This window comes from Corythoichthys intestinalis, chromosome 8 (genome assembly GCF_030265065.1).
Source record: "Corythoichthys intestinalis isolate RoL2023-P3 chromosome 8, ASM3026506v1, whole genome shotgun sequence".
NCBI lineage: Eukaryota > Metazoa > Chordata > Actinopteri > Syngnathiformes > Syngnathidae > Corythoichthys > Corythoichthys intestinalis.
Window position 1 is genome coordinate 26,196,859 of NC_080402.1, and position 27,420 is coordinate 26,224,278.

Consider the following 27,420-nt stretch of genomic DNA (forward strand, 5'->3'; position numbering starts at 1 on the left):
TTGACAATTTAGAAAACTGTTTTAAAATCTTAGTGATTCATGACATTATAGAAGCTTAGCAACAAAAATTTAATTTTTTAAAATTATTTTTTACAAAGGCATAAATTGTGACACTACAAAAAAATTGGCTCTTTGCACAGAATGGTCCTACGTCATGTCAGCTGGATATAGAGGCCCCCACAGTACTGAACATGGTCCTGGTTAATATCCATTGAAACAATGTAGATACTTACACAACTCATTATAATGCAAAAAGTGTTACTGTATCACTGTACAAAACACAACGGATATTTGAAACATGATGTAGAAGCCCTTACGAAGAAATGTCTAACAAATCGTTCAACAGTATTTTATTAGAAGGAGGATGGAAACCCCGTGCAAAGTAAAACAAGTGAAATACCCATGTTGACATCAAAGATGATACATGCTGGATGATGTCTCTGATGCGCCACACAACTTCTCCACTTTTTTTCCATTTTACTTTTGGAGGGAGGTGAATTATCAGTACAGAACTGCCAGAAGAAAATATTGTCCTCCAAAAACGGACTTTGGTGTTGGAAAAAATATTTACACTCATTTTCAGACTGGTTTTGTTTGTAAAGTGGTGTTATCCCCTTCAATGATGCCATTGTGTGAAACCATTTTAGATAAAGGAATTCCTGTCTTCAAATGTCCTTTGGGCTTAATAGCTAAAACTGACTCCACAAAGTATTTGCTATTCACTAGGAACACGAGGTGCAACACAAGTTTGTAGAGTATTGGAGCCGTCCATGTTCCCTGTTTCACTTTTTGACTGGCACACCATCCGCATAGTCCTCCAGTACTCCTGCCAAATGGTTATTGTGGGTCTTGAAGTGTCTCTTTCGCTGACCAGCTTGCTTCTTCCTCTTTTGAACTGGTAACTGCAGGGAACACACAAAATGTGAGTGAAGGCTAGGTAGTGATGCATACGATGAATATTTGCTATTTATTTCCAGTAAGGCTAGAATACTGACCACTTTCTTTGGCCCTGATTCCTGCATGGAGGTGATTCCTTGCTTTTTCAAATACTCTTCAATCTTCTCTTCATCCATAGAGTCCACCGGAACGCTCCTCCACAGTTTCTGAAATTCTGTGACATGGAATTTAAAACAAAAATATTTTTATTACTACAACAACATGTATGAAGTATGAAAATATCAGCCATATCATTATGCATTATTGAAACAATTTAACAAGGTTCATTAAAATACATCAATTTTCTATTCCTTCTGATGTTTGTTAAACAATAGATAAATAAACAATTACAATAAATGTATGATAAACCACAAATTCTTGTCATTAAAAAAAAGTGCATGTGAAAATTTTCAGTTAATGAACAGTCTAAAAAAATGTGGAAGGAAAAAATATGCCGTAATTTTATCTTGCAAGCCACAAACTTTCAAATTTTTCGGGTTTGCCCCAAGCGACTTTGGTCAGGCACAATGGCCCTCGCCACTATGGGAAATATTCAGCTCGCCACATTCCATTTAAAATCACCATTTGTTGAGTGTGAGCACATTTTAGAAAAGTCATAATGCATTCCCCTTGGCAATAAATATAATATATGATAATTAAGGATGTCCCGATCGCATATTTTTGCACCCGAGTCAGAGTCACCTGATTTTGACAATCTGCAGATAGTGTCCCGATCCAATACCGAAAAATTGTTAAAAAAAAAACAAAAAAACATTTCAAACACGTTACTGTCCCGCTGAAATATTTTTAAACAAGAATAATTTTAAAAAATGCTTGTCTTTATTAAACTTTATTGAGTGAGTCCACTCAAATCCACTCATGCTGCTGAGAAAGCCTCACAGCACACGACCGCTAGTGTTAAAAATAAATTTGGCACTTTACAAGTTTCCCAAGCTTCTCTGGCAAGATCAGAGCTTTCAAAGCTGTCACTCATCATTAGGCCTGTCGCGATAACAAATTTTTGTGGGCGATAAATTCTCTCATAAATTATTGCGATATGCGATATTATTGCGCCCACCCCCATTTTTTTTAACCAATTTACAAATTTACAATAACGCAATAAACGTTTACTCTTAAGTAATCACAACTAAAAACAATAGAACATGCCTCTTTTAAGTAAAAGACAACTACTGTATATCAATACCGCACAGTAACACAGAATAAATAACATGTCTTTTTCAAGGAAAGATACAATTGCACTTCAATAACTTAAGCATTTAGGCACAGAAGTATAAAGTTGTAGTAACACAAACAATTGTACTTCAATAACAGAGAAAAATACATGAATTAAGTAACAGTAACAAAAATTCGGCTTATTAAGGCTAGGTTCACACTGCAGGTCTTAATGCACAAATCCGATTTTTTGTCATGTCTGTTTTTTTGGCGTGCCCGTTCAGACTGCCTTTGTCCATGGAGCCCGTTCAAGTATCACGCATACGCACTAGTTGGCAGTCCGAGATGCGCTCAGCAAAGTGACCGCATGCGCAGAAGCATCAAAACAAATTACACGCGCTAGCTGTATGTCATTCCAGGGTAATCATATTTTGATTTCCAAAAAGATGAAACAAATAACAGACATCAATAATCCCCGTTTAGTACTTTATTCAAAGTTTATATGGACTGATAGAACACATACACGCACGGACATAAGCCTTGACTTGCGTGCGTGACATGACGTGGGTGTGTCAATTTGCCCCGTCTCGGCCATGTAAGCAATACTGAAATATTGCTCATTCGGCGCATAGAATTAAAATCGAAAATTGTCAGGCTTATCCTTTTCTTCATTTATTTATTTATGACCGTGTTCAAGCCCGCTTCGTGCACAAAAGCAGAGTTCAAGCTAGAAGCTAATGCACAGCTACATCGCTCCCGTCCTGACTGCCGCTTTGCTTTGCTGATGTCATTGCTGCATTAATTCCAATTCGGGAGACTTGAAAGTTCAGACGGTCAGCCACATTCTGGAAAAATTTGACCCAGATCGGATTTGAAATGGTCCAGTTCTATGCGACTTGTCACGTTCAGACCGTCAAGTTAATGCCTTACTCGAGTCAGAAAAACACGAAAAAATTGGATTCATGCATTAAGAGCTGTAATATGAACGTAGCCTTAGGCTAGGTTCAAATGTGTAAAACGAACATACCCAGAAGTCAATAAAACAGAGTGAATCCTCATCACACGGCACATTGCGCTGTTGGTAACAAGGAAGCCAAACTTTTAACAGCACGTCCGCTACACATCTGCTGCACACGCACGCACGCACGCACGTGAGGCGATAAATCGCAGCGGGAAAATTACCGCCTTCATTTTCATTTACCGTGCGATAAATTGAATTATTGCATATTGCGACAGGCTTACTCATCATTAACTTTAACAAGCAGCTGCTTGGTGAGCAAGGAAAGCAACAGGAGGGAGAGTGTGAGCATGATGCAGATATATATATATATTTTTAATTAAAAATTCCGATCTTTTTTACCCGATTCCGATCCTCCGAAAAATGGCGCAATTGGCCCAATTTCTGATCACGTGATCAAAATGGGACATCTCTAACAATAATAAGATTTTACATCTAGATAATTTAAGGTCTTTATTATACAAATTTAAACACTTTTTAAGAACCCGTAACCCTTTTAATTACAACTTGGCTATGCAGCAAAAGGATCCATACATTAAAATGGCCAGCGTCCAGTCTATATCTTTGACCTATAGAGAACATTTGGTGCATCATAACAAGGAATGTGTGACAAGCCAAAGGCAGCTGAACACTTAGAGGCCCGTATTGAAAAAGAAAGACAGCATTCCTATTTATAAACTTTAGAAAATTGTCTCCTTGGTCCCCGCATGTTTGTAGACTGAAGTGGGGATGCCTCAGACTGGTGAAAAGGACCATGTCTAACTTTTTGTTCAGCTGTTTGTTGCATTCAAATAATTTAAAATCAACATATATTTTCCTTAAAATGATACATTTTCTCAATGTAAAACTTTTGACTGGTCATCTACGCTCTATTCTGAATAAAATATTGAAATTTGGCCCTTCCACATCATTGCATTCAGTTTTTTTTTTTTTTTTTGTGTCCCGTCTTGTGGGAATTCGGTTTAACTAAATCAACAGAAAAAGACCACTGGGCATACAAAGACAGGCACCTTAAACACTGACCTTCATCCACCAGAAATTGACAGTGTTTATCATTGTAGAACAGGATCTTTTTCTTATCCGGTCTTGTCACAAATGTAATCTGATCCCCTAATGCCTGAAAACAACCATTTGAAAATGAATTCCTACATACTGTTGATTGTTTTTTATGTACTACGAAAGGATATAATCAAATAAGGGCAGATTCTTCGTTGGAGTTACCTTTATGGCCTTAGCGGAGTTGGGAAGCCCCTCTTCAACTTCTTCCAATAGCACTCCTCCTAGGCCTAGCTGATCATGTTTGTCCAGCAGCCTCAGTAAAGCTTTTTTGTCCTTCAGGTTGTACTTGGGCTTGAAGCCATATGTGCCATCCCGGACCTCAATTTTTTGATTACTTACCAAAGCCTGCAGTGAGGAGAAAATGCACAGCATCCAAGATTCAGCAGTAATTGAGGCATCACTGTTTTCAATTTCAGCATCCAGTAAAGACAAGTGATAAATAACTATATTTAGTATAATTGGTGTTAGTGGTGTGTGATGTGGAAATATCACGATATTGGCCATTTTATATCATTAAATCGATATGCCATGATAGAATACATTTTTAACTATTTTTAATTGTCGTTTTGTTGATAAACTGGTACATCGTCATATCATGTAGCACTGGTTGGTGTATACAGACCTCAGTCATTAGCCACTGCTTTTGTTTCAAGCCGATATCGAGAAGTTTGGTCTCGTCCAGAATTTCATCAAGTGTCAGGAAGTGTGTGTCGCCATTTTGATGTCTTGTCTGTGAAGACCAAAACATAAAATATGACTTATGCCAGCAATTATCCAAGAGGCAAGTTAAATTTGACTTCAGCTATGAGTAAACGTCAATGTGAACTTTTAACTCGTTCGTAGAGTGATCGTTATGATTTTTGGAAAATGTCTCTCTTCAAAATATGTGTTACGGTTTTAGTTAATATCTTATGGTTGAAAAGCACTAGTGGTATTGGTTACTTGGTATCACTGAATGCTCACGAGTTCAATACTAGTTCTGGTATCAGTCTGAAAAAAAGTGATATCAAACATTACTAATTTTATATTATTGACAACTTTTTCTAAAATATAAAACAATTGGACCAAATTCTAGTGAAGTATGACTGTATTTGCTTCTGAAATACAATAATTAAGGAAGGTCCAACAGTTTCCACATTACCTTCATGTAATTGACGATCTTTGCAAGACAACCAAACTTGTAACCGGAGCTTGTCTTAATGTTAAAACTGCCATTACTAGACTCTGTAAAGAAAGAAGAAAACAAATAGGTAGGATGATTTAAAATGTAATTACAGTATCAAGATTAGTAACAGTAGTGATTACTGGAAAATAGGAGTCATAACCAGCATGAAATGAATTCAACAATACCAAATACATTTTACAAGAGTATTTGGAATGGTTAAAGCGTGTGTGAAATTTGGAATAGTACTGTGAATAGACTATTCGTATTATAATACTTTGTAACTACAGCCAAGAAATAAACTAAAATTGATGAAAATTAGGCTAAAATGGGAAGGAAAAAATCTTCCTTTTTATGCAATTTTTTACTAATTGAGAATCATTGAGAAATTAATTATAGACACAATCATTTCATTTATTGAGAATGGTATGGCTTTTCATTTTGAGTAATCATCTAAGAAAATTAAGCATAATTGAGTAACTATTAAACAGCAAATGAACAAAACACACTGGCTCGTTCATTAGTACTTGGCAGTCTCAAGGACATTCATGACTTCAACGTTGCACTCATCCATACAATAATTTATCCTGCAAAGGAGAACAGTATGCAAAATTAATGTGATTGCAGCCTCCTCGGTTCATCCCATTATGTGCCTGGGTCCAATGAGAAAACTCGGCCAACAAAGGCTGCAGACACGTTCCAATCAGAGCAGAGAGATGCACTGATTCATGAATGATGAACACAGTGGGCGGGAACAACTATTACTGTTGCGCTGCTCAGTGGGCAGGTCCCTCGAACTGTGACAGGCCGGGTAACGAATGGGTTGGGGACACAGAAAAGAAAAGAGCCAATGACTGAGAGGAGACCATTCTAAGCCATCAGGCTCTGCAAGGAGTGGCGGTCGATGGTGCATGAGAGCACTGAGGAGGAGGCAGCGGATGCAAAGATATAGGTGGGGCAGTAAAAGGGAGCGAAAGCAATTGCATCTTCATCACCGGAAAAAGCAGGTCGGTTTATATTTCTTTTTCTTTTGGGGACAGAAATGTGAGGAATGCATGCTGTTCTCAAGATTCCAACCACAAAAGGTTTCATGCATCTCCTTTTCATATTCAGAGTAATATTTCACAATGACATGGTATGTAATGTAAATACAACACCAAAGTGGTGGTAAGGCTTTTGAGCCAGCCATGAGTTGATTTAGGCCAAGATGGAACACGAACACTATGAAATAAACATAAATCCATCTCTGACGCGTCAGTGAGCTACCGAGCATTAATGTGTACCCGTGTGCAAGGAGAGCTGGAAAACTGAAGCTCTCATGGTCAAATAAATGGTAAAGTGAAAGGTGTGAGGAGAAAAGCAAATGTGGGGCATGAGCGTATGAAAGACAAGTGCTGGGCTTGTTTCCACAGACTTGGTCTAATAAGACGTTGGGTATGACGGGCGGGGCGCATTTAATGTTATTTTCGTGATGCCACTTTTTAATTATTTTCCAAGCTAAAAGTTTAGCTGAATATACTACAGTACTAAAGAAGAAACCGTACACAACAATGAAGTTGCTTTAGTTTGCCTCAATAAAGCAATTAAGGGTCAATGGAGAAGTAGATATTTTAAATTATTATTCTACCATATTTTGATATGTTTAACTGTTTTTTACCTATCTCGATGGGGACCCCCTACTCCATTTGTTAATGGTATGTCAAGGATAGTTTTATACTTGCCAGTCCCTTCATTAGTTACTATAAACCTGCTTTTACAATTATTTGATCATGATAAATCTTTTTATTGACACATCATTAAGTTCATACAATAGAATATATATTAGGTGTGCATCAAATGTAACTCAAAAAGTCGCACAATGCCATCAACGTTTGTAAACGTCCTTTTTTTCTTGGACCAAGCATTTGGCCAGATAATGACCAACTACCACCAGGTTAAATAATGTTCCCAAGCCATGTTTCCAGTACCACAAAAAACATGTTATCATCATAATGTAAAGCATGTGCTTCAACAAGAACGCTCGAAGCTTTTTTTTTTTTTTTTTTTTTTTTTAAAACATGCTGGTGCAAATTAGGTCAGCTGCATTATGTGACTTACAAATGTCTGACTGTCTGTGAGTCAAGAATGCATGCATATTTCTTGGTGTCTGTGTGTGCGCGTGCATTTATGTAGACCCGCAGCTACCGGTTTTGAGAATTTTCCCCATTCAGTTGAAAGTGTCTCAAAACTTTTGACCAAAGGTGCAGATGCTCGCATCATTTTAAATAGCAAGCCTTAGATGAAAAAGAATAACAATCAGTCTGAATCTTTATACTCTTTAAAACCTTTTTAACAACTTGTGAGGAAAATCAGAAAATTTATATTGTGTGTTTTAAATCTGCAACTAGTGTCTCTCATTTGCACTTGTAAGTTTTTTTTCCCTCCGGGACTACCACAAGGTTCTCACCACTAGTTTCATGTGTTTACTTTGAATCTCAATGTTAATCCCGGGATCTGGTGGACGTGGGAGCGAAAGTCAACTGGAGTAGGTGTGCGTGTGTAAACTATGACAACAAATTCACCCGGAGTGGAAACAATATGGTGGAAACCTTTGTTCATGCACAATGAAGAAACTAGTCTAATTTTTTAAATAAAATTCTTTAGCATTTTAAATTGTGCTTTGTAAAGTGCTTTGGTACAGTTGGGGCTGTTGCAACAAAATATATATATACTGTACTTACACTGGAGTTGAGTAATATCTCAAAATCAATAATATAAAAAAATGTAAATTTTTCCTGTATGCAACCGCATCTCCTTTTCCTTTCTACCCTACTTGAAGTCAAACTTTCTGTGCTGCTTTAAGTTGTTCACGATGCTGACTGGGTCATGCTGCCTGAGCAAACCTTCTTTCTTAGCTGGCACTACAGACAGAGCCACGTAATGGGTAGCATAACATGACAATTCAAATAAAATTAAATAAAAAGAGCAGAAGGGAAAACAAAGGGTGTCTGCTCATCTTTGTGACTGCTATGCATGGGAAGTTTTATGTAGTAAGATGCTGCAAACTAAGGCTGCGTTTACAGAACAATTATCTTACACAATAACGCAAACATGGCGTTTTGCTGTTATTTTAACTCCGAGTTTACAGGACCATTAAGTGTGGGGGAAAATGTGTGCACACGAAAGCCCAAAAGTGCATGAAACCTCCAATTTGCGGATGTAGTATGCATTACTTTCGTGTCCATTTTTGTGTTTTCAGCCCCTCAAAACATCGTCACCATGTAAACGATAGGGCTCTCTGAAAAACTTTTTGCGTTGTCACCCCTGTTGTTGTATAAACGGCCCCTAACTCTGTTTCTTCTTTGGTAAAGCTACAGCAGTGCATGTAAGAGACAAACTCAAGTATTCATCACATGACATTATCGATCAAAAAATTATCATCAACTTAGGTAGTGATATTGAATTTCATATGATCGTCCCAAAACTAGTGTTCTACAAAGTATGTAGACAATCTACACAAACACTGTTGATGTAATCTCTACTAGGCAGCAACATAATGTATATGACATGTGATACATGGCAACGTTATGGTAAATCGTGCCGGCAACATTTTGCTCAGAATTCAGGACAATCTGAAGGATTTTCCCACAGTTCAAAACATATCAAATAAAAAGTACCTGTAATGTTTTGATTAATGGTTATTTTTTTCTGCATCTACTGTGTAAATTTGGTGAAATAAATTTTCTCCCAACTTATAATTCTTCCAACCAGGAATCATGGCCAACGTCACAACAACGACAGCCGCCAACAATCTGACACTGGTCACAGAGGACAGTCCTTTCTCCAAAGTTTCACTGCAGATGAAGGAGGCCTATCCTTTCCATGATGGCTGGAACGTGGCCTGCTTTATCATCCTACTGCTGTTCATCCTCACCGTTCTGTCTCTGGCAGCCTTGGCCATGCTATACGAGCTCTTGGACTGTGGCTGCTGCGTCAAAGAAAAAACGCAGATACTACAAGAACAACTACAGGAGGTGGGGTCAGGAAACTGCAGCGAAGTAATGACCAGCATCTGCAATGAATCGGAATCCAACACAGAGGTGGTATAAAACCAGCAAGGAGCGGGAAAAACAGGAATTAGAGAACCAGAGTAGGAACACAATCCGAAAACCTTATGGAGGACACCTTCAAAAACTGCTAAACAGTCAAGAGGATTCTGATGAACTGGGTCAGGATGAACTAGTTGGACTGGAGAATAAAATCTACACTGACAAGCTGTCTAAATTCCATCCATACATATTTACACAGAGCAAAATCCTGATCCAGAACTCGGTATTTACAAAAGTACACAAGGAAGACAGAAGCAATCGTAAATATAGTCATATTTATTATTATGATAATAAATGGGCCTGAAACCATAATTGCAAAACTATCAAAAGATGAGATTAGTGAATTTACATCCCTATCTTTGAATTTGACCAGAAAGAGATACGCAGAGAGTGATTGAAAAATCACTAATGAATCCAAGTGTTATAATTGTTTAGATGCTAATAGACATCTACATAAAGTATTGCTATTTGTAAGGAACATTCTGAGAAAGCAGACTTCTAAGGACCTTGCCTTTTAGCACGTTATAGCACGTTAGCAATGTAGTGACGTGCATATCTGGACAGCTATATTATGTATTCTCACAATGTATTCTTATAAAAGCCTTACAAATGCTGTAAATGACTAATTAGTCATCAGTATATTATGTACACTTGTGTTCGTTTGTGTACGTTGTAAATAAAAGACACCATGAATGACAACCTGGTAAATGGTCCGATTGTTCCACATAATAAAATCTTGGGACCAAGATGTCATGATCACTTACTATATGAACGTGCAAGCATTTTGTGATTTGATTATTGTGTTCATGTGTTCCCTTCATTTTTTTCTTAAAGTAGTACATTATCTTTTATGTAAAAAAATAAAAACAGTAGAACAGCCTTATGATTCCATTTAGTTTTTGTGTCCATTGATTTTCCTGCTTGTTACTGTAGGCATATAGTATGAGTTAAGCTCACCTGCGAACCTGATGAGGATAGGGAGTTTAAAGAATAGATAGATCGTTTATTATTATTATGTTTTTTTTTTTCTTTCCCTCTTTTTTTTCCTGTTTGCTTTGGATCAAAACAAAAAACTAGAGCTTTTACAGACTTTAAAAGTACAAAAGATAGAGACAGGAATTTAAAAAACAACGACGACAAAGTATTTAATTGGTGAAGTCGTCATCGTGGCAAAAGTACTTTCTATAGGTGTCTCAGATTACCAGTGAATGCACAAGAGCTTAAAGTGCTTGTGACACGAAAAAGCATGTTTATTTCATAATACACGCGGTATTTTATGCTCCTGAATGATATGGACCGCTTGGATGTGTGTGGAAGCGATCGCTATATTTATTTATTTTTTTGAATCCCGCGCCAGGAAAATGAGTGACTTCCGGCTTCGGTCTCGCATTGAGGAGGAGGGCGCTGTGACGTGTACGGTAGAAGACGTCCTCTTCACGCTACAGTGTACTGTTTTGTATGAGGACGAAGGATTCAGCTGATTTTGCGGATTAATACTTTTATTTTTTGCATCACGCCAGCCAAACGGCTGCAGAAAAATCATTCTGTATGCGGGAGAGGCGTATGCGCCTTTTTGGAGTTTCAAAAGGTTCCCATTCACCGTGGATATTTACTGTGGGACCAATGGACTTACAAGGAAGTGAGTAAACATCTTGTTTTGTATTATGTCAAATACGAATACAGTGATTACAAAGTAAACACTATAAAATTCCTTCAAATAAAGGACTACTTACGTTTGATCATTGATAGGCATGTAAAAAGCTATCCTCACGCTCATTAGCAGTTAGCTGTTAGCACGTTAGCTACACAACAATTCCAGCCACCCTCCTCCAGGGAACGAACTGTAAATTGCTCTCCGCCGGGCGGTTTGCCGATCCGCAAAGAAACTTGACAACCGGGTCGTCATGTCAAATAATCCAGGCTAGTTATGTGTGATTTTCCACTTCGAAGACTTTGAAACATCCCTCGGTTCGGGTTAGCATGTCGGCTAGCTGTCACTCCTTCTGGTCTGTTTACATTCTCCGAAGCCGGGGAAGGGAAATGACATATGTCCGATTTAGGTGTTATAAAATATTGTTCGGCAGGTGTGACAGTAAAGGTAAAGTCGACTGTTTTGACCATTATGGAGTAATTTTGCCATGTCGTCTTGAATAAATGGATTTTTATTATTTTATATTCCATTTAGCACAAGTTATTTGTCATGACCATGCCATTTATTTAGCAATTGGGGAAAGTACTTGGGTAAAAAGAATATCCTGTAAAAATATTGAAGTAAAGAGACAGAAACAATGACATTTTGCCGCTCTCTTCGTCGCGTTTTCCTCATTGTGAATAGTTCCCCCTCGACGGGCTGATTGGTCCTTCTCAAGCCATTTATATAGCTATTGGGGAAAAATACTTGGATAAAAAGAATATCCTGTAAAAATATTGAAGTAAAGAGACAGAAACAATGACATTTTGCCGCTCTCTTCGTCGCGTTTTCCTCATTGTGAATAGTTCCCCCTCGACGGGCTGACTGGTCCTTCTCAAGCCATTTATATAGCTATTGGGGAAAATACTTGGATAAAAAGAATATCCTGTAAAAATATTGGGAGTAGAGAGACTGAAACAATGACATTTTGCAGCTCTCTTCGTCTCGTTTTCCTCGTTCTGAACAATTCCCCCTCAATGGGCTGAATAGTAAAACCGATGAGCCTAGTCTACCGCTGACGTCATCCACCTGTTGGGGACGCTAAAGCCCTATAATTGTAGGCGTGGCTAACTGGCAGATTAAAAGACTAATTTCTCGTCATCTGCGCTTTGCTAAATTGTTGTATATGGTCGAATCGTCTCAAAATATGATTCTAATTCACATAATAATGCCATTTAAGACTTTTTTTCTGGTGTCGTATGCTCTTTAATTCAAACATGTTATCAGCAGATCTGATGGTTCACTTACCAGTACTCTGCTTGGATCCTGATGAGCCCTCCTTTTCTATTCGGGGCTTCTTCTTCTTGTGTGATCCAGAATCTGATGCAGCTGGTCTCTTCTCTACAACTGGCGTGGACAAAGCTCTTTTCTTGAAGAGCTCCCTCTCCCTCAGTAGAGCAGGATCCATTCTGACCAACTGCCCAAGTAGCTGAATGGAACAAAGTGAAATGCATTCATATACAGTCATGCATGAATACAGTAGATACAATTTTGCAATAGCGCAATATAACATTAACTAATGCATATCACAGAAAGACAATTTAGAGTCTACAATTAAGCTGACATCCATGTTTTGGAACACAGAAATAAACATGATGAAAATACATCACTTGAAGACACTTGAAGCAGAGGTAAAAAACTGGAAAGCTTTACTAGTCATTTCTGTGTTCGATTGTGCTGTCAGCGCCCCGCTATTGACATAACCATCGGTCTATCTATATACTAATGCTTATCCAGATTGAGTTTTGTTCATTCAAATCTTTCCTATGTAACATTTGTATGAATATCCCTTGTCACAATGTGGACACCTGTGGCTTGTAGAGAGTGGACGGAGCTCCTGTTTGCCATGGGTGACCATTCCAGGGTATAAAGTATAAAGCACAAGGCCACTTCGGCTACGTTCATAGTGCAGGACTTAATGCACGAATCAGATTTATTCGTGTTTTTCCCAACTCGAGTGAGGCAGTAACTTGACGGTCTGAACGGGACAAGTCGCATATTTTCGTATGTGGTTTAAATCCGATCCGGGCCACATTTTTCCAGAACGTCGCGACGGTCCGAACTGGCAAGTCTCCCAAATCGGAATTCATGCAGCAATTACGTCATCCAAGAGTGAGAGAGACGGCGCGCTACGGTAGCAATGCAGTTGTCCTTTAGCTCCTAGCTTGCACTGAACACGGCTTTTGGGGAAGGGCCTGCCTTGGCAAAAGTCATTAAAAAATTAAAGTGGGTTGACGATAAGCCTGAGACTATGTAAGGAAAACCCATGCAGGCACGGAGAGATCATTTAAATGCCTCATAGGCGTAAAACCAGATGTGGACCCAGGACCTCTGAAAAAGATGGTCTGAACTCTCATAGTAATAATAATAAAAAAGAATTTTACGGGAATGCATAATAAGTCTTAATTCGAAGATGCGAAGATGATATACTCTATTTTATGGGTAAGCAGCGTTTAAAAGCCTAATTTTCCATATTTTGGATGTTAGTCACCATACATCATATAAATAAAAACAATTTGCACTCCTTCAAATATAATATACGCTGCCCATCACTTAAACTCATAAATAGAAATGCGTTAGTTTAATGTGACATTAATGTGATATGTACCAGGGCTACCAGCATGTTAATTGGTTAAAAACAGTACATTTTAAAACAATATTTAAGAAAAAACATGCCAGCACTTATTAGTTGCAAACTAAAACTCACATTAGCTCGTTTAAAGCTAGATGTATTATGGGTGTTCCATTTCCAAATACCGCATCATCTAGACCTTCCGGTTATTGTCTAATCGTGTCTGTTTTAGAAATGACATGGAAGGAAATAATGAGCATTCAGTTAACAAACGATAGTGGCTTCTCGGTCATTTTAGTATCGAAGTGAACCTAACGTTAGCAAACTAGTGAGCTTACCAGATAGATACTACTGTTCCTCTCTGGGGTTTAGTCCGGGAGGACTACCGTCCTTTTGAACCTAGACAACCACTTGCTGCTATGCCTCGCCTTTCTTTCCTTTTGATTGACTTTAATTATAACTTGATAAATGTAATCGATTGGTTGCGTTTGCAATGCTTCTGTCTGTTCTACTTCTTCTTCTCGTGTTTCAAATATGACCAGTTAACATCTTTCGTCACTTCAGTGCCTCCCACTGGATATATGTGTGTATCGCAGTATATTCTAATGTGTTTATCGCAGTATATTCTATTGTGACAGTATTTGTTTCGTGTCCTCACCCTCATGGTTTTATCAATTAATGAATTAAAATTAAAAAAAACTGATACATTTTCATGTGTTATCGAATAAATATGTTTTTTGGCGTCATATAGTCATTTCTGATGTTTATCCTGCGTCTTTTGTCACTGTATCACCTGTGTGGGGGAAAAATGGATAACCGTATGTAATACGTACAGTGTGTATAGGCTGGGGGTGCGATTTATAGTCTAGGGCGACTTATGTGTGAAATTATTAACAACAATAATAATTAATAATGATCATTTCGCATGTTATTTTGGTGTTTTGGAGTGACACTTATGGTTTGGTAAACTTGTTAGTCAGGTCCTCTACCTCCATACATAGAGGTAGATTTGTCTTTTTTATTCAATCCAAAAAAAAAAAAAGTCACTTCAATCAAAAACAATGTGTTTGAATGCAAAAATAAATTCGAGACTAAAATTTTGAAAACTATTTTTCTTCGATTGAATTAATTGTTATTATTGAAGTGAAGTTTTTTTTTTCTTTTTTGTTTTACATTTGGGCCACATTTTGGCTTGGACAATTTTGTCTTTATTATTCAATCTAAAAATAAATTGCTTCAAACAAAAAAAAAATATTTTCAAAAGAAAAATTATTTCAATCAAAAATAAAATGTTTTTCAATCATAGAAAAAAAAATTTGAATGTGAAAAAAATATTTGAGACTCAAAAAAATTTCATTTGAACACTTAATTTTTCATTTGAAAATGTTTTCTTTGATTGAAACAATCCTTTTTGTGCTTGTGCCGTACCCTACCCACCGACGTCACAAAACCACGTGCTCGCTGTATGGTTCCGCCCACTTGTCCGTCATTTTGTCTCTGTATTAGCATTGGTTTCAATTGATCGAGGAATTTAAAATGCATTTCATGGAAGACCCGGTGCTTTCTGATGCCGTAAACTCACTGGATGTGTTGCATAAAAGGCGTTATGTGGAAAAGCTTCGTTCTATACAGTCGCCAGATCCATATTTGATGCCTAAATCGATGATTTTTGACCGGCTGCCTTCGCCGTCTCTGCCTGACCCTGATATTTACAACTATCTTGTCCACACAAAATCAGCCTATTCTCACGAAAGTTTGAAAAACTTTAAGAGCTTGAAGGCTTATAAATGCTACGTTGCTGGTTGGGTGAAACAGGTCCTCGTACACGAAAAGTCGGCAGGAATCTTGTGCTCGGGAGGTGAGTTACGAAATTTTCAATTCAAAATCTTTTGTTCTTGCTAACATCCACTGTCAAGTCTAATGTATTTCATGTCATTTGTCAATGGAGCTAGGGCTTTTAATGTTTATATGGTTTAGCGATAGCACTCTCACTACATACATATGTGTATGTTGTCGGCGATTAGCCTAGCAATGATCTTAATTGTGGTTGTCAGCCCCAAACCCTCTAAATATATATTAAATGCATCTTACCAGATATAAAATGACTACTACATAATCTGTGGTAATCGTTTGGAGCCCAGTTTTCTCGTCGAATTGCAGCAGCCCATCTCGCTCTCTCCTCTCCGTGTCTCTCGGAATCCGGTAGAACTTCAAGTCTCTCCGTCTATCTTCTCTGTTATTGCAACCGACCGCCACACACGCCTTCACATTTTGATTATTAATGTTAACGAGCAGAAAAACACGCCGTCAATAGGAGGAATGTACGTAGCCGTAACAGGTCAACACGATGTGTTGACGGACAAGTGGGGGGCACCAGTCAGGAGAGCGGAGTTGTGACGTCACGTGGGTAGGGTCTATTGTAGGTAGGACATTTGTGTCATTCAGTCCCAAAAAAAGTTGCTTTAATAAAAAAATATATAAATATATTTTGAAAATATTATTATTTTTGTTGTTGTTGAAGTGCAAAAGGTTTTGAACTCACTTTTTTTTTTAAGTGCAAAAACTTTTGAACTCACTTTTTTTGAAGTGCAAAAAGTTTGAAAGCACTTTTTTTGGGGGGGGAGGGTTGAATCATTTTGAGACAAACGTTGCACTTCACTGTTGGTCAGCCATGTTTTAGTGACAAGTGGCTACACCAACGGCATATTTCTGAAAAGCTTGAACAAGCAAGAATCATGTCCATCCCTCGTCGGGCCGGCCCGAGCCGTCAGTTTGAGCCCAGGCCGAAAATAGCGCACCTCAGGCGGACGACGGGCTCGATGCGAGTCAAATAAAGCGCAGGCTCTCCGATGGAGGCGCACTCCTCTTTACAAATATGAAGTCCCCCAACTATTGTTTCTAAAGAAGCTTAAATTTTGAATTATGTAAGGTATGCACAGGGGTGAAAGTGGGCCAGAACGGTCAGGAACGCAGTTCCGGTATAAGATTCAGGGCCAGAACGCAGTTCCGGTATAAGATTCAGGGCCGGAATGCTGTTCCGGTACAAGCTGCTTTGATTCTGAAAATATGATGGCAACTGTCAAAACACTAGGTAATTTTTTTTTATATTTTAAATGCTAAGCTGCCACACATGCATTTCTTCTCCAGGAAGACAACAATCTACCAACATCAGATTTACATACACAAGTGTTAACAACAAGCATAATAAAGTGCTTGTTTAGCGTAATCCGTTTCCACCAATATTTATTATCTATTTTATGCCACAGACGGCATGGAGGTTTCCCCAGCTGCTGCAGTTATCCGAGTCTGACGATGATGAGTCATGTCAATGTGCGAATACATGCAGCAAAGCAAAACGCCTTAACTCATTTATCCGTTCAATTGGCTGTCATACTGACATGTGATCAGCAGAGATAGTTAGCTCTGATTGGTTCAAATAAATGTGCATAATTTCTGGAACAGCACAAAAAAAAAAAAAAAAGGCATAAAGACATAAAAGGGCAATGCAACATAAAATGGATCAAATCTTTAAGAGCAACAAAAGAGTTGAGGAAGCTCATTCATCATATTCAATTTTATTTTCTTCTGATGGGAAGGTTCAGAACATCTTAGCTGTTAATGTGCACTTTGGACTTAAATTTGTTCATTTATGTTAGGCTACTTATTCATTTCCTTTGTTCATTCATATTAGGCTACTTATTCATTTCCTTATGATTTAAAAAAGTCAATGTTTGCGCCATCTTCAAAATATATTACATTTCACTCTGCATTTGTACATATTTTTCTGAATGCATGTTACTTATATCTTTGTTATTAAAAAAATTAAAGTAAATGTTTACAGCAGTTTAAGAGGCTTGACCCCCCCCCCCCCCCCCCACACACACACACACACACAAAAATGAAAGAAAAAAATTAATTAATAAATAAAATTTCTGGCTCCGTGGCGACCTTCACGTTTGGGAGTTCCGGCAAGAAATTCTAGCCACTTTCACCCCTGGGTATGCATATCCGTCATCTCCTGTGCTAATAGGGGTACATTTAAAACTTCAAAAATGTAATCATTTTTGCATACAAAAATGAAAATAATGAAAACAAAATGTGATTAATCATGAGTTAACTATGTGCTTGATATTTTATTCGCTTGACGGCACTAATATTAAAATTTGATTAAATAATGGGACAGAAATCAAGGACTTTTTTTTTTTTTTTTTTTTTTACAAAATAAGTGCGTTAATCACGAGTTAACTATGCAAAATTAATTAAAAATGTTAATCCTTTGACACTAACATATATATTAGGGTTGTCAAACAATTACAATTTTTAATCGAGTTAATCACAGCTTAAAAATTAATTAATCGGAATTAATGGCAATTCAAACCATCTCTAAAATATGCCATATTTTTCTGTAAATTATTGTTGGAATGGAAAGATAAGAGAAGACGGATATATACATTCAACATACTGTACATAAGTATTGTATTAGTTTATTATAGCAATAAATCCACAAGATGGCATTAACATTATTAACATTCTGTCTGTGAAAGGGATCCACGCATAGAAAGACTTGTAATTCTTAAAGAATAAATGTGCGTTTGTATATTGTGACTAAATATTGCCATCTAGTGTATTTGTTGAGCTTTCAGTAAATGATACTGTAGGGGCTTAACGGTTCTGCCCAAATGCATGATGGGAAGTGGTGCAACCATGACTATGTGTGGGTGCTGCAAATGCTATATCTTCTCTGCGTTAGGTACAATACAGGGTGTTAAGAAAAAGGTCAATTCCTGTTACTCGTCCTGATGTAGCTTTCCTCAATAATATTAATGGATGGTGTGAGAAAGATGTCAAAGCTTCTGCCACTTAAAAGCACGTCCTCATTGAATGCTTATATATACTACGCACACTTGATGCTGCCTCTTAACTCTATATATAAATAAAACGATTCCATTTTAGACTTTGCAGCAATCCATGAGTAGATCTGACCGTGCATGTGTTGATTGCGTTAAATATTTTAACGTGATTATTGAGAAAAATTAATTACGCCCGTTAACGCGATAAATCTGACAGCCCTAATATATTCATTCATTCATTCATTCATTTTCCATGCCGCTTATTCCTCACGAGGGTCGCGGAGGTGCTGGAGCCTATCCCAGCTAACTTCGGGCAGTAGGCAGGGGACACCTTGAATTGGTTGCCAGCCAATTGCAGGGCACAAGGAGACACACAACCATTCACGCACACACTCACACCTATGGACAATTTAGAGTGTTCAATCAGCCTACCATGCATGTTTTTGGGATGTGGGAGGAAACCGGAGTTCCCGGAGGAAACCCACGCAGGCACGGGGAGAACATGCAAACTCCACACAGGAAGGCCGAAGCCCGGGATTGAACCCTTGATCTCAGAACTGTGAGGCAGACGTGCTAACCACTCAGCCACCGTGCCGCCGCCCTAATATATATATACTGTAAATTATATTGCATCTTTGTCATTGACTTAATCATTTCTGCATGATGATCAATGCTTAGCATTTTGCATAATAGCTTCCAAAATACGTATTGACATGGCGACCCAACAAGCCATAGCTTTCACTCTCCAGATATACTACTGCATGTTGTTGTTAGACTGAGTGCTTCAGTGCAGCCAGCTGGAGCTACAAGTTTGCTGACTGCCAACTGTGCTGCTGGGTAATGAGGTGGGGGAACAGGTGAGATGAGGCCACCGACTATCCAGGTCACTAAAAGCAAATAGAGAGCTGAGCATGTTCCAGCAGCAGAAATTGAAATATGAGCACAAAGAGAGTCCAGGAGTATAAAGAATGAGAAATATGCCTGAACAAGTATACTAGACTGCCATTTTTGCGCATATGCATGCATACATTTTGTGGCAAAAGATTTAGTTTGAAAAAGAGTGTGTATCGGGGATGTGGGGAGGGGTACTGTTAACTCAGATTTGGTGGAGCATCACAAGACAAGAATGCAAAAGTTGGTTGATGCGAATACACCACATACATGCTTGATGTAATTATTGAAAGCGCATACTAATCTGAATTTTTAGTACCGTATCCCGGTTCAAACAATTATGCTCACCTACGAATTGTGTGTTTTGTTTAAAATAATGTTATGTACGTTTTAAATCAGATAAAGATGCAAGAACCTGGCCGGGGGGCTGTATTGTACAGATTTTGCATTTTTAGGGAGTTTGGTTCAAAAAGCAATGGTGGTCTGCAATGAGGGAAAATTAATGGACACATTAATGACACTGCCAACCTCTGATCAGGCAAACATCCCTGTGAACATTTTTTGTGTTTTCACATATAGTATAAATGCTATGAAAGTCTGGTACAGGGATAAGAGACTGTTTTAGGTCCAGTCCTTGAAAAACATGAACATGGGTTGCAGATAGAATAAAAATGTAAATAAGTATCCTTGTGTTCCTCAAACTTTCACAAACGAATGTATTGTAGATCAGAGATCAAATTAGCATCTTCAGAATTTTAAGTTAATATTATTCAGCAGGTCAGGCCTAAGAGTGAGCGCACAAGAATGATTATGTCTCAGCAGCCTGATTCAGGGCCTAATTCATAATGAATGAAACACTGTTAAGCCACTGCAGGAACTGCACGCGGGAATGAGGGAGACCATTTAGACATCAGAGAATACGACGACGTATGAAGTGGCAAACATTAATTATTCTCCATTGGATCGTTGATCCTCATTATTTCAATTGCAGTCACTTTTGGGCCAGAAAACTTTTACACATGAAGTTACAAGCACTGCCAATTGGATCCATTATGTAACCAAAGAAGAGAGCGAATTCAGTTCATTTTCTGTTTCAGCGTGTACTCCTTATTCAACCATGGAGGGTGAGAGTTCAATTTATTTCTTCTAGCTACAATTTACCAAAAAGTGCCATTTCTGAGCAGGCTCCGTGTGCACACTCAAACAAATTGTGTGTTATTGTAAGAGTGTGAATGGTTGCAAGCATGTGTGACCTAAGGGTGAGGAAAATATCAACTAGCCAGAGAGTCCCCATCCATCCTTTTTCGATTTCTTTTGTTCTCATTAGATTTGAAACCTCCACTTGTTATGGTTCCATAACATTTATAGGTAAGCTTGAGTTTATCCCTGTTACATTCTGCACTAGTTGCTAGTCAAATGTGGGTTAACGCAGCAGTACTCGTAGACAACCCGTGCCAACTGACTAGTCAATGCAAATTCGAGTGATTTGAACCCCAAGCCCCAGTAAAAACAAAAAACACAAAAACTGATCTGCAAGTTTAATTCCACTGATTTTGGACAAGGGGCATGGATGGATCATGGGCACATATCAAATAAACAATCATTCAGACACACATTCACACCCCTGTACAATTTAGTATTCTATTAACCTTATGTCTATTTTTCAGATGTAGGGGAGTAAATGGGTGGAGGATAACATAAAATGTGTTGGAGTCAAACCAGAAAGGCCTGCAAATGAGATTCACACCATGAACCTTAAAACTCTGTGACAGACATGCTAGAGTTAGACTGTTGATGTCAGAAATTCGAAGACAAGCAGCAGCTTCCCTAGGGATTTAGGAGCCCGGTAAAATATATTGTTAGACCCCACCACCTAAATGATGCAAATTGAAAATACTATTTTACAGGCCAACTGTCAATCTTTCGCCCTTCGAAACATTATCACATTTCTTCTTATGATACCTCTGCAATAAACTCAGGAAACTGTATGAAGAATTATGAAAATCACATCAGTAGAGTGTGTGTGCGTATGTAGGCATACGTGTGGGTCGGTGGGTGGGTGCATGCATGTACGCGTGTTACCTGTCAGATCCTCCGTGACAGTTTAGTATCTCAAGTGAATTCTGAAATGAAATCGACCGGTTTGTACTTGGGAAAGCCAAAAGGGAAATAAACACCTCAACAGTAGCCTATATGGTTTTTTCTCACATAACACATTCTATTGGCTTTGGTGCACTGTGTTGGCTCTAAACCCAAAAAGTAACAAAGGTCCCAAACTGCAATTATAAAAAATGGAAACTTGTTTGCTTCATCAAGGAAGTATTTCTGTTTTAGTTTCTTTGTTAGTTGGCAAAAACATGCAAAATGACTTCACAATTCTTGAGTAAAAAAATGAATTAAGAATCAATTACATTTTTTTTTTTTTTTTTACTGAAAATAAACAAAGAATGCAATTTTTATAAAAGTGTATATCCGGGAGTACAGGAACTGATTTGATGTACCTGTATGTGTGGTGTTATAGAGAGGCACGTGATGGATTTAAAAGATTTTTGATCTCCGACTGTGTGTGATCTGAATTGGACCTGAAGCATAAACTGAGTGTGGATGCCCATAAGTCCTAAGGGAAGGCTGGTTAAGACATTTGAACTTTTGAGGAGGGTTAATTCAAAGCACCTTAGGGGCAGGTGTGCAATGACACCCATTAAAAAGCGTTTCCGTGCAAGTTGCGTATTGTATATCCACATGATGTCAACCATTTTATTTCAAATCCCTTCTGAAAAAAAAAAGTTTTTAAATTGAGCAAAACAAATTATAATGTAATGGTGGGGGGAGGGGTGATCCTGGTCTCATTTTATCCATCCATCCATCCATCCATCCATCCATCCATCCATCCCTTCTTTCTCAGTAACAGTAATCCTCACTATCAGGTCACAAGTGTCCTAGAGCCTACGCTTGCTGACTTTGGGGGTATGCGTCATCCACCCCGAACTAGTTGTCACAAATAAGAGGACACACATTCTACCAGACACACTTGTGAACAAGTGAGAGATTTCATTCAAGCTAGTCTGAACTGTGAAGTGGTGCAAAGCGTATGCGCTATTCAGTTCGTTTTTTTTTTTTATATTTAAAACAACATTTCAAAGTGGGTGAATAAAGTTTTTATATTGACTTTATATATACCGTAAATATACACACACTGTGTATATATATATATATATATATATATATATATATATATATATATATATATATGTCTATATATATATATATATATATATATATATGTGTATATATATATATATATATATATATATATATATATATATATGTGTATATATATATATATTAAAAAAATAATAATAAAATAAAAAACGAGTCAGGTGCAAATATCTTACTAATGAATATATCTTTCACAAGCCATGAGATGTAATATTCTCCCTTGGAACCTAGCTGCAGAGACTGATGAGTTCTGGCTGGCTCAGAGTCAGCGTTTTAATTCATGCCAAATATATTCAATGGCTAATACATGGGCCCCTGGAATCTATGCAGGCCGCAGAGGTTTGTCCAAAGCAAACTTGGAAAAATGCTCATTATGGACCTCACTTATTGCATGAGCTCCTTGTAATTTTACAACAGGGAATGGTGCTTGAGCCACTATTGACTGGAAGTGTTGACTATTTTGAAGCATTTTGTTTGTCCTTATCTTGAGACAGGGAAATCATTTCTGACTTCTATGCCAGATGAACACCGAATATAAACTACAGTACTCAAAACGTGCACAACTCTGTAAAATAACAACAAAATGGCCTCATGAAGAATATACAAATGGATAATCCACTCCCAATTATACACTTTAACAGCAGAAGTATCTAACATTTTTTCTAAAATTAAAGAATACTTGAATATATATATTTTTTTAAATCCCAATAATTATATCAGAAACTTAGCTTGATAGTGTGAAAATTATGGAGGTGGAAATGGAAAGTTATGAGTCCACAATGAAGAGGAAAAATAGGAAACGTGCCGGGGTTGCTATATATGTGGATAAATCTTGGAGACGCAGTCAGATTTGACACAATCACTGGTTAATACAATGCAACGTTTAACAGTTGAAACACATGAAGAACTCACCCAATGTATTTATAAATGGTATCTACACGACGTCAGGATTGTGCCACACCTTCAAAGAAGCTAACATTATTAAATACAATGTGGAGTAATGCCTATTTCCCTTAATCAGAAACCTAGTACAATAACAATGGATACAGCCACATTAATATTTAACATATTTACTAGTAAATCTGATCATAAAATAGTAAGCGGACTTCTTATAAATGATACAAGGGATCACCTGCCTGTCTTTTCCAAAATTACATTGATAAAGAAATAGGGCATATGATCTATACATAAGGAAAAAAGATCAAGAACTCAACATACCATTGCTGCCTTAATAATGGACCTAGAAAAACAAAATGGGTCTGATGTCTACTCAAATGAAGACCCTAATCTTGCATAAAATGCAGTTCTGTCAGCCACATTTCATTCAATGAAAAACATTGCACATTAAAAACAGTGACAACTGAGTGTCATGGCTTAGATGAGCCATGGATGACACAGGGGATGGAAAATACATGTAAATAGAAAACTTGCCACATAAGCATTTTATAAAATTAAAACCAAAATATGCTGAACTCATTTATCAGAACTATTCCATCAAATTGCAGCCTTTTTTAAATGTTTTATTTTATTTTATTTTTTTATTAAGAAGCTGGCTGTTGTATTACTATGATGCATTTGCAACGCAAATATGTCATGCCAAATATAATTGGTTTTAATCGAGTTTCGAGAGTTTGTTTTTGTTGTTGCTTTTGGAAAATCTGACTAACACAAAGTACTTAATTAACTGTACTTTAATTTCCGTCCTTTAGATGGCAGTAGTACTGCATCCCAACCAACTGCAGAAAGCCAAATGAGTCACAGGTCACAGAGGAGCAGCAGCCACTCAAACCAGACGAGACGGACAGAGGCGATTAAAAAAAAAATGTCCCACCTGCTCGACTGGCAAAGGTCTCTGAGATGCAACTCCTCTGCTAACCTTCCAGGATAAAAGCGTCCCGCTTTCACCTGCTCAAGATAGTAAAACAGATCACGACACAAGATGCATGTGTTATGGAGGAGGCATAAAAGGCCTGTTGTGCTATCATAATACAAAGGTGGTGATCCTAGGCTAAATCAGGCAATTTAGAAAGGGGGAAGCAACACCTATTATCGATTTCAGGGTAAACTGTGAGGAGGCTGGTGAGGCTTATGTAAGCCACCATAAATACTTACATGATGCAGTGAAATATTCTTTTTAGAAGCACTTTCTTCAAGCATCCAGTACATTCTTTTCATGATGTTGAGTGGCTACCCACAATCTTGCAGGTTGAAGTCATACTATACTGAAGGCAGTTAGGCCCATGGTGTTTATGGTGTGGCCTACCGAAAGCCTACTTATGCTCACATCCAGAAAACATCCAAGAAATCCAGATGTATGAATTTGTGTGCATGCACGAATCCACCCGTATTTCCTTTCTACACCTCAATCGACATAGAATTGAACGCACATGATGGACAATCCGAGCACCTCCTGTCCAGGCCCCCATTTAAAGATACAAATCACATTGTAGCAATGCTGCTAATTTGTGCTCTCACGTGGGGTGGGGGTCACTATTCTAATGTAATACTGCAATGGGGTACCGCACGCTACACGTCACTTCCGCTCATTAATATTTATGACGTTAGCTACTGTGGCTCTGCTGTTAGCCAAGGGGGGACAAGCTCTCGTTTGTCCTCGATAGTAAATGAATGGAAATAGTGTACGAAGATGTTTATAGAGCTAAACCTACCAATTCTGTCCGAAAATGATGTCCCTGGTGCCAATTTCACTGGTAAAGATGTGGAAGAACATACAAATGTTCAGTTAAACAGATGGCTTGAGTGTCGAGGGCTGAAAAACACGGAAAAAAACGAGCCGACCGAAGCTTACCCTTCGCTTTTTTATCGACACGGTCTTCTTACGGCACTGACAATGACATTCAACTGTTTCAACAATCTATCCTTTACCACCATAAGCCCTGTCTTTCTTATATATTATATCCTCTGGTTGTCTTACTTCTCTGACCGTTCTTTTGGGCAATTTACATTGCTATTTTTGTGTAGCGATCGCAAATGCTACTCGTTGACAGCCAACGAACAGATTTAATTTTTTCATTAATAACAAATCTTAATTCTATTAATTTGTTTATACTTCCCCTTACTAAAGTTGTTTCTTTACAACATAAAAGGTAACAACGGTGGCATTCAGATACCACTTTAATTTTTTTTCAGGTCATTCATTGTCGGACAGAAGCAGCACAGCAAAACGCCACGCTGAAAATAAGTCAAAATGTCAAAATGGCTTATCCCTTGGCAGGGGCGCCGTATAGGGGTGAAAAGTGATACTGATTCTAAAGGCCCATGCCCTGATGGGGGCCCACGAAGAAAATTACAACATTAGGTAATCGTTTGCAAATTTAAATATTAATCATAATTTTAATAGGAATAAAACGAAGGGTTTCGTTTTGTTGTTTTGTTTTTGGCAAAAAGTAAACACACAGAGAGCATATGTATTGCCACCTCCCCTCTCCAAATCCCCGTATTTTCATTAAATGGTTTGGTCTGCCCTTCCTTCGATCAGACCGGGAGCAGCGGTGCGCACTTACACCAGTCAATGACTCGAAGTGCGGTAGTGCATAAATGTTTTGAAAACAAAAATCAGGGTAGAAAAGATGGGTAGAAAAGGCCAACAGAATGTGTCAAAAGTACTTCACAAAGGAAGGTTGGTGTCTTGTGTCAGTGTAGTGCTGAAAATTAACCTGTTATCTTAGCTCAGAAGCAAGGTGCCAGCTCACTCCGTAAGAAATACAGGATTTTCCCGGCTCCAATGAGCGACATGCACCTATTCAAAAACATGAATTCCAAATAATGACGGCATTTCTTGGTATCCAACAGATGTTGAAAGTTGGTGTGGAAATTTTCTTTTTTAAAATCAGCTTGAATCCAGTTTCTCAAGAATTTATTGAATTTAGTGTGTCATCAATTGAATTTAGTTTGTTAGCAAGAGACCTTGCTTCGGAGCTGGAGCCTATAGTGGAGATCACGAGTTTCCAGATGAGGCTCAGCCTACTCCATAATGAAATACTGTAATTGTTTGCTAGCTAGTGTTTGCTCCACTATTAGCCCACATTTAATAAGTACAGCAGGCAAATCCTTAGCAATCTATTCATACTGTTTGTATACTGTATACTGTAATGTATACTGTAGTATAGTTAAGTTCAAACAAAACATTTATTCTAAGTCATTCATTATGGTGTTTACTTTGAGAATATTTCTAATAAAAATATATTTAGATTGTAAAAGATGGCCTTCAGTACATTTCTTATGTCTATTCATTATTGCTCTTTACGCTGTATGCTTACATAAATATATTTTCATCTTAAATTAATGCAGAAAATTCACAAATTAGTGTGTAAAGATTCACCAGAATGCAGGAAATTACGTAGTTGATACTCTAAATGTGTGTGTGTGTCCCGGCACTTGTGGTGGGGCCCAAAGTGATATCTTTTCATGGGGCCCAAAATCCCTGGCAGCGCCCCTGCCCCTTGGCCAAAACAAAAATGTTTACTGCATATTAAATGTGAATGGTTTCATCCTTGCTGGCGTTAAACTGGTCTTTTAGACGTCCGTGCCATGGTAGCTCATTTCTTCACATTTTTTCCTCCGAGTTTTTGGTTGCGGGAAATGTATGAAGAAAACATCCTTTGCATGTCGTAATGTCGAGAGTCGTTTCTACAAGTTCCATCGTAGCAGTGAATAATCGCCATGTCATTTTTTGAAAGATTGCCGGAGAAAGAAGGCCGAAATATAACGGTTTGCATGCGAGGGTGTGTATATAATGTCC

General features: G+C 37.9%; 2 protein-coding genes across 3 annotated transcripts; one reads left to right on the plus strand and one right to left on the minus strand.

Moving 5' to 3' along the window:
- Positions 1 to 335: 335 nt before the first annotated feature.
- gtf2e2 (general transcription factor IIE, polypeptide 2, beta) lies at positions 336 to 25,070 on the minus strand. 2 transcript variants are annotated; one of them, XM_057843687.1, is made up of 9 exons: positions 24,771 to 25,070; positions 24,490 to 24,563; positions 12,375 to 12,555; positions 5,328 to 5,410; positions 4,809 to 4,916; positions 4,349 to 4,531; positions 4,151 to 4,244; positions 996 to 1,111; positions 336 to 902 (listed from the first exon to the last, which is right to left on the minus strand). In XM_057843687.1, the coding sequence occupies exons 3-9, from the start codon at positions 12,532 to 12,534 to the stop codon at positions 783 to 785; spliced, it is 864 nt and encodes a 287-aa protein (XP_057699670.1). In that variant the 5' UTR covers positions 12,535 to 12,555; positions 24,490 to 24,563; positions 24,771 to 25,070; the 3' UTR covers positions 336 to 782. The 2 variants fall into 2 exon arrangements, with proteins under 2 accessions (XP_057699670.1, XP_057699669.1); XM_057843686.1 differs by lacking the exons at positions 24,490 to 24,563; positions 24,771 to 25,070 and adding an exon at positions 14,037 to 14,240.
- Positions 6,209 to 10,236, plus strand: smim18 (small integral membrane protein 18). The gene is made up of 2 exons (XM_057843689.1): positions 6,209 to 6,355; positions 9,099 to 10,236. The coding sequence occupies exon 2, from the start codon at positions 9,104 to 9,106 to the stop codon at positions 9,434 to 9,436; it is 333 nt and encodes a 110-aa protein (XP_057699672.1). The 5' UTR covers positions 6,209 to 6,355; positions 9,099 to 9,103; the 3' UTR covers positions 9,437 to 10,236.
- Positions 25,071 to 27,420: the final 2,350 nt, after the last annotated feature.

Excerpts from the sequence above, each read along its gene's own strand:
- smim18 (XM_057843689.1), top strand. The coding sequence starts at position 9,104 with ATGGCCAACGTCACAACAACGACAGCCGCCAACAATCTGACACTGGTC.
- gtf2e2 (XM_057843687.1), bottom strand. The coding sequence starts at position 12,534 with ATGGATCCTGCTCTACTGAGGGAGAGGGAGCTCTTCAAGAAAAGAGCT. Across the intron at positions 5,411-12,374 it reads AGGATCCAAGCAGAGTACTG|AGTCTAGTAATGGCAGTTTT; the intron begins GTAAGTGAACCA and ends CTTTCTTTACAG. Across the intron at positions 4,917-5,327 it reads AGATCGTCAATTACATGAAG|ACAAGACATCAAAATGGCGA; the intron begins GTAATGTGGAAA and ends TGGTCTTCACAG.